The sequence below is a fragment of the Haliotis cracherodii genome, unplaced genomic scaffold (assembly GCF_022045235.1).
Source record: "Haliotis cracherodii isolate W230 unplaced genomic scaffold, xgHalCrac1.p SCAF_6, whole genome shotgun sequence".
In the NCBI taxonomy this organism is placed as follows: Eukaryota; Metazoa; Mollusca; class Gastropoda; order Lepetellida; family Haliotidae; genus Haliotis; species Haliotis cracherodii.
The window spans coordinates 67433178-67441661 of NW_027266319.1; the positions used below are offsets into that span (position 1 = coordinate 67433178).

An 8484-nucleotide genomic window follows, 5' to 3' on the forward strand; every position below is an offset into this window, starting at 1 on the left:
GTTTAGACATTTTGAGCAGTTTCTAAATACATATATAATTGCCAGTATGTGAAATATACCCCCCATGTGCCGTTATCTAGATCTTTGATCCGCTTGTTTTACCAGTTTTAAATGCTTACAAAAACACAAAGAGTTTAACTTTCCTCTTGAATTATTGCAGACAGGGCCACCGGAGGAGAAGGAGTGTTTTTTAGGATGATAAATTTAAAACGTTTAATGTGACATTAAGACAAATTCGTTTTTGTTTTTTCTGTGTTTGAGGTGATTGTTGTTTTGTTTTTGCTCATAAATTCAAAAGAAAGAAAACACATTCGCTGATTGCGACAGAGGCAAGCTTGACAGAACATATGCTAGGCTGTGTCACTCAGGAAGCAATCAGTGTTTGCGAGACACGGAAATTGCAACAGACAATCAATAGGGTTAGAATTGTCTGTAATTCCACATAAAGAGTCGCTGATTCTGTTTTAAGGTTCAACTGACATACAGATCTGTTTATTCAGATTTTTTTCCGCAAAGGTTTTTTTTCGCTTGCTGATTCAGGTTTAAATTCTTATCAAATTCGACATGCGTACATGTCACGATGCTAATGGTTTATTCAAGCATAGAGAACGCCGCCAATAAAACGGTCATTAAAAACTTATTTGTTTAAAGAAAATTTCCCCTTGAGAAATGCCCCAAATTGACATGTTGACAACAAACTTCCCTTGTTTGCCAGTAAAGCCAGTTTGTATTATCTGTATTCAAAATAAATGAATAAATTAATTATCTATATTCAAAAGTAATTAAGAAGTTTGCCATTACATGTGGCGTGACAGAGAGTCGTCTTGGATTCAGGTTGTAATTCGAACAAATATCTGAGAGTGTTAAATTCTTACATGACACGTCATACGTTGTGTTAAGGCTGTGTAAAGTAACAAAGATGGACATGTATTGCACAGCAAGTTCTCAAAACACAAGATCTTACTTCAGTTCAGAAATAAATATATCATTCTAAAAGCTAAGTTGAGACAGTAAAGGGTCTTAAAGACGTGTTCGCAAAACACAAGATCTCACTTCAGTTCAGAAATAAATATATCCTTTTAAAAGCTAAGTTGAGACAGCTAAGGGGCTTAAAGACATCATCATGGGACTACCTACATGACAGATATCGTTACTTGTGATAGATGGCTAAATGAAGGTGTCCATACCGATAACTTTCTGTGACATTTAAATGGCAGAGAAGCTGTTTATGTATTCAGTCTTCAGTCGATGAAAGCTCGCGGGGAACGCGACAGCTGGCTGGCTTTGCTTGAGCCTCTGAAGTCTGTTAGCACCAGTGACGTATTGGTCCTATGTCATCACCCTTAACCCTATTACCTGGCTGATGAGGCACGCCCTATGTTTTACCAGTCAAAGAGAAAGTAGTCCTCACTGTGACGGCGGAAGGACCAAGGTGTACCTCGGAGAGGAACAAAGACAGACTCCCTCAAAGTTGTGGTCTGTATTCCGTTATGTGCGTGTTTGCTTGTTACAGGAACATATCATCACATGATCATACGTTAAAAGACGGTACTTGTTGTTACCCTGTCTGGTGCACGGCATTAAGGGGCTAAAACAAGGACTGGTTGCCCCGCAGTCAGTGTACTGTCTGAGTGGGGTATTCATGTTAAACTGCGGCATGGTATCTCAGTGGGATAGCGCTATACAATCGGCATAATTTCGACTAGCACAAGCAGCCACACACTCACTTGTCGCTATATAAGTGTAATAATCATGGAGGAACATCACGTGTGCGTGCCAACGCTCAACTTTTCTCGAACATCTGGTGTCATCACTATTTGATAGTGATACATAAACACATGCTTATGACATAGTCGGTATTGTAAAATGTGCTTTTGGCAGAAATTTCTTATTATTATGGAAAGGGTGTTGTCGATTCTACTTATGAAAATGCTAAGAGAGTGAGTGAGTGAGTTGCTTTTAACGCCGCTTTTAACAGTATTCCGGTTATATCAGCTTAATGTGGGAGGAAAGCGTGTACAACTTCGGTGAAACCCACGAGCACGGGTATGGTGCTGACAAAACTAGAAACATAATCGGGGCGAACCGGGATTCGAACCCACAATCATAGGTTTCTGGCGTGCCCAAGTGACGCAACTCTGCACAGCGAATCGCGGCGCCTATACGAGTGGGCCACCCGTGCCCCCGAAAATACGGAGAGGTATCGAATGTCAAATATCCTTGCATTGGTCGTTGTAGCATTGGTTCACTACAGAGGTGTGGGGAAAGAAACATCCAACTAGAAAAACACAAGCAACAAGACAACTTTGATGCAAGGTATCAACAGACCGGCAAACTCTTTTCGTCAGATTTAATTTACAATAATTCTTTTTCTCAAAATGTTTAATAAACACAGGCATGTTTAATTAATTAAAATGGCTGTATGAAAGAGACAAAATGGATACACTAATTAGTCAAAATGTCCACAAATCAAAAGTCATGTGGTCGCTTTGACAAGTGATTGTGGCCATTATGACTATTTGGTGTAGCCGTTTTGACGGGAAGTCTGTGGCCATTGTGACGTATGGCCGTTTTGACCTGTTCCCGTTCCATATCCCTTTAAAAAAATGTCTCCCTCTCTTCAAACATGCGTTTCAGGATAAAACAAACACTAAAACTAAACCAACAGCATATCGGAGATTTGAAGAGCGAGTGTTAAAACTATGACTGTTTAAATAAATAGAAATGCATGGACTTTCTATTCAGTTACCCATACGTCCGAGATGCAATTACCCATAAGTCCAATAGACTTTACAGAAAACTATTACAAGTAGTTTCAGAATAACCATTTCAGGCATTTAAATAAACCCGTGCCAGTCGTTCCAGTTACACGGTTATTGTTATAAACCGCCCGGAGATCCGAGTTCGATCCCCGGCAGCGTCATACCAAAAGACATTAAAAGATGGTACTTGTTGTTACCCTGCCTGGCGCTCGGCTAAAGGGGCTAAAGCAAGGACTGATTGGCTCGGAGTCAGTATACTGTGTCTGAGCGGGGTATTCATGTTAAGCTGCGGCATGGTATCTCAGTTGGCTAGCATTATAAAAACAGGCATCAGTCCGGACTAGTACAATCAGCCACAAACACACACACACACTCGTGCATGCACGTCGCTATATATGTGCAATAATCTTGGACGCGACGTCAAATTCCACAAATTCCATATTAAGGTTTCTATAATCGTGATGTTAAACATATCGCAGCGATATTCTCCAATCGGGGGGAACATGTTCCACAAACCCACATCACCCCTAGCTTAAAGGGTAAGTTTCTGACCCTGACACTCGGAGGTAGGACAAATCTTTGGCGTAAGATCCCTCAATATTGTGGCGTATCCGTCATTTTAAACATAACAAAAAAGAAAAAGAAAGGAATACTTTCGGTTGACAAAATGTTAACTCAACGAAACAATGTATATCCATGTGCCTATACCATGTGAGTTCACTTTTCAAACGAAATAACAAAGCAACAAGCATTCGCCATTGTTCCCCAGACACAAACAGGGCTTTCCCGTCTGACATGACACTGACACGCTGAATGATGCTCTATAGACGACGTCGATTATAGTAACAGTGTTGTTTACAATATGCAGAACATTTGCTGGAAATTAGGAGAATCCCGTGTCTTACCTTTGCAAAGAAATCCGATCTGTTTGTGTAAAAAAACACAAAAAACACAGATGGATATGCTTAAGAGAAATGAACCACACTTTCAACATATTTCACACATAATACATAACCTCAACAGCTCTCTAAATGATACCCTTGCCAGGGTTAGCATTTGGTAATAATATTACTTCAAACACTGTGTTGAAGCTCCAGAGTCCTAAATCAAACGACATTAGTTTATAATACATCATAACTATTACGTATTATATCATAACTAATATGTATTCTATCAAACCTAATGTGTATTCTATCATAGCTAATATGTATTCTATCAAACCTAATGTGTATTCTATCATAGCTAATATGTGTTCTATCATAACTAATATGTATTCTATCACAAGTAATATGTTTTCTATCATAATTAATATTTATTCTATCATACCTAATATTTATTCTATCATACCTAATATGTATTCTATCATACCTAATATGTATTCTATCATAACTAATATGTATTCTATCATAGCTAATATGTGTTCTATCATAACTAATATGTATTCTATCACAAGTAATATGTTTTCTATCATAATTAATATTTATTCTATCATAGCTAATATTTATTCTATCGTACCTAATATGTATTCTATCATACCTAATATGTATTCTATCATACCTAATATGTATTCTATCATAACTAATATGTTTTCTATCATGGAAATTACTCAATTGGTGAATCAGAAGTATCAAATCATAATAACAACCTCTGATGGAAACCGCCAATTTGACGACCGCATCACCTCGGAAGCTATTTTTTTTATTGAAAAGTACTTCTTTCTCAGCCATTGACAGTAGATATTTTAAAACTTATTAAAATTATTTATAACTACAATTACACTTCATAAAATGCAGATTTGCAGTCACTAGAATGTGTGGCAATATCCCTATTCCAAATTCAGTTTAGCGCGGTTAAATCTACAGATAACCTACATCTACCTACCTCTAAATTTGAAGGAAGATATTCAAGTCTTGAATGGTAAAGTACTTCACGTTATTGTCACATAATTGTGTTTATAGAACAAATTATTAGAAAAATATCCTCTTTGTTGTTGTTGTTGTACTTTGTGTTCAACGCTGATAAAATGTTTACTTACACATCAGGTATTATTATTGTCGACAATGACGATATTACCAAAAGAAATCTATTAACTTATATAATACAAGTGTACCTTGTCATATAAAGGGTCACTGACACATATATTGTGGAACCCGTGAAGATCCGGGTCAGAATAGGTCTTCAGCAAGTCATGCTTGGTCCTGCGATGGTCGTGTTATTTTGTTCAAACACGTACACAACTGAAATTGTACTGTAGGAATTCAAGGTTGAGCAGAACTAGAAATATCGACCCCGATTATTTTTTTTTGAATTTAGATAAGACGGTGTTCCAGCAAAATAAAATTAAAAATAACCAGAGATCAACCAGTTCCTAGGGCTTTAACGGCGCGAGCAGAGACTCCCAGTGATAAAACATACTAGATATGTCACAACATTCCCATAATTCACATATCTGCATGATTTATAGGTTTCCATATGACAGTTGAACCCTGTAAGTGACAGAAAGCCCAACAAAACATGGATTAAATCAAGATAATCGCGGGTCTTGATCTTTTCGCTTTAAAATAATGCACCCGTCTCCACCAACAAAGATAAATCAATTACCGAGTTACGTGCGTTAGAAATTACACAGGGCTAGGCAGCAATAAATACTCTTAGTGTTCACTGATACGTAGAATGCTGATACAGATCCTGTTTCGAAGAAGCATTACTTATTCCCAAATAGGAAGCTTTCAACCTTCTTAAGCAATATAATTTATCAAATTCAACGCCAAGTGATTTCGTTAGTTTAGCGTCTTTGATACCATTGCGTGCAAACACGTGAACCCTATGTTTTGAAATAACAGTCCCTTATTCGTTGAAGGTAAAAATAAGCAACTCCCCGAGACTCAGGTGTTAGTGTCCTTGTTGAACTGGACGTGAGACGCAGGTGTTAGTGTCCTTGTTGAACTGGACGTGAGACTCGGGTGTCAGTGTCCTTGTTGAACTGGACGTGAGACTCAGGTGATAGTGTCCTTGTTGAACTGGACGTGAGACTCAGGTGTAATAGTGTCCTTGTTGAACTGGACGTGAGACTCGGGTGTCAGTGTCCTTGTTGAACTGGACGTGAGACTCAGGTGATAGTGTCCTTGTTGAACTGGACGTGAGACGCAGGTGTTAGTGTCCTTGTTGAACTGGACGTGAGACGCAGGTGTTAGTGTCCTTGATGAACTGGACGTGAGACTCGGGTGTCAGTGTCGGACGTGAGACTCAGGTGTAATAGTGTCCTTGTTGAACTGGACGTGAGACGCAGGTGTTAGTGTCCTTGTTGAACTGGACGTGAGACTCGGGTGTCAGTGTCCTTGTTGAACTGGACGTGAGACTCAGGTGATAGTGTCCTTGTTGAACTGGACGTGAGACGCAGGTGTTAGTGTCCTTGTTGAACTGGACGTGAGACGCAGGTGCTAGTGTCCTTGTTGAACTGGACGTGGGACGCAGGTGTTAGTGTCGGACGTGAGATGCAGGTGTTAGTGTCGGACGTGAGACTCAGGTGTAATAGTGTCCTTGTTGAACTGGACGTGAGACGCAGGTGTTAGTGTCCTTGTTGAACTGGACGTGAGACTCGGGTGTCAGTGTCCTTGTTGAACTGGACGTGAGACTCAGGTGATAGTGTCCTTGTTGAACTGGACGTGAGACGCAGGTGTTAGTGTCCTTGTTGAACTGGACGTGAGACGCAGGTGCTAGTGTCCTTGATGAACTGGACGTGAGATGCAGGTGTTAGTGTCGGACGTGAGACTCAGGTGTAATAGTGTCCTTGTTGAAATGGACGTGAGACTCAGGTGTTAGTGTCCTTGTTGAACTGGACGTGTTGCCAGGAGGCATGGGTGGACGTATTGTGCTGAAGACAGATAAACATGTACCTCACATTTACAGTTGGTCTGAGAAGAAGTCGCCGAACACGCCTTGGTATTAGATGCCGTCAAGACCAGACCTCCCAAGCAGAAGGAATCTTACATTGCTAAAAGCAACTTTGTCATCGCTATTGCTACGGATCCGTTTAATGTCTTCATCGGGAATCAAGCATGATTGTTTACGAGCAATGCAGGACACACAACAAGATACGTGCTATTCCAGTGTCAATTTCTGTTGTGAAAATATATACATGAGGGAGCTTTTTTTAAAATATTTCATTTTTTGGTGCATCTCACAACATTGTGGGGAGACTTTGGGAAGTCGCTGAATTATGATATCTCTCGAAAACAAACAACATTTACCGCCTCCCCGAGATAGGGAAGAGTACAGCTGCTGATTGTTCCCAAAACCAATCATCATAACAATCCGGGTTTCAGACAACGTGCATCGGTCAAGCCTAAGGGACGCAACTCCGCACAAAAAATCCGCGTCAGACAACTCGTCAGGCAAGATTTAAAAACTGTCTTCGTTCTAATAGCTATGGGTGAGGTGAGGTGAAATTGGGTTTAACGTCGCTTCCAATATTATTGCACTTATATAGCGACGTGCATGCACGTGTGTGTGTGGCTGCTTGTACTAGTCCGGACTGATGCCGATTTATAGTGCTAGCTCACTGAGATACCATGCCGCAGTTTAACATGAATACCTCACTCAGACACAGTACACTGACTGCGAGGCAACCAGTCCTTGTTTTAGCCCCTTAATGCCGTGCACCAGACAGGGTAACAACAAGTACCATCTTTTAACGTATGCGCATGTGATGATATGTTCCTGTAACAAGCAAACACGCACATAACGGAATAAAGACCACAACTTTGAGGGAGTCTGTCTTTGTTCCTCTCCGAGGTACACCTAGGTCCTTCCGCCGTCACAGTAAGGACTACTTTCTCTTTGACTGGTAAAATGTAGGGCGTGCCTCATCAGCCAGGTAATGGGGTTAAGGGTGATGACATAGGACCAATACGTCACTGGTGCTAACAGACTTCAGAGGCTCAAGCAAAGCCAGCCAGCTGTCGCGTTCCCCGCGAGCTTTCATCGACTGAAGACTGAATACATAAACAGCTTTTCTGCCATTTAACAACAAGTACCATCTTTTAACGTCTTTTGGTATGTCGCGGCTGGGGATTGAACTCCGGACCTTCCGCTCTCCGGGCGGACGCTCTACCTCTAGACCACGGAGGCTGTCCTTCGTTCTAATAACTGAAAACGATTCTGTTACATGATGTAACTTGTTGATGACCCTAATGTAAGTAGATTTTTGTATACACTTGTCAAAAATATGTTTTAATCTATAAGGTTTCCATTGTTAATATATAACCCGTTGACAAAAAACATCAGCAATTCTTTGTATATAGAAGTGGGTACACGTATGTATGGAATCCTCAAAGGGACATTTTCCCATTGTCGAATCGTCGAATTGTGGCCCTCATGAAAACAAGCAAATGGTGCGACCACGCGGCACTGTCTCTTCTAGGATTCCCCCCGTATGTCCGTATATTGAACCATATGTTTCTCTTCCCTGTTTTCTTACATACTTTGCTTGTTTGTTTGTTGTTTAACGCCGCACTCAGCAATATTCCCGCTATTTGATGGCGGTCTGTGGACCAGACAATCAAGTGATTGACATCATGAGCATCGTTCCAAACAATTGGGATACGATGACATGCATCAACCAAGTCAGCGAGGCTGACCACCCGATCCCGTTAGTCGCCTTTTACGACAAGCATAGTCGCCTATTACATTGTAATTGAGTGGGGAGATATTCCTCGTTATG

General features: G+C 40.6%; 1 protein-coding gene across 1 annotated transcript in view; it reads right to left on the minus strand.

Annotated features, from left to right (window-relative positions):
• Window positions 1–5758: 5758 nt before the first annotated feature.
• LOC139446625 (ATP-dependent RNA helicase glh-2-like) overlaps window positions 5759–8484 on the minus strand; it is a 13998-nt gene continuing 11272 nt past the window's right edge. The window contains exon 3 of the mRNA XM_071227906.1: window positions 5759–5932. Within this exon, the coding sequence (XP_071084007.1) occupies window positions 5759–5932 (174 nt within the window). The remainder of the gene's footprint in view (window positions 5933–8484) is intronic.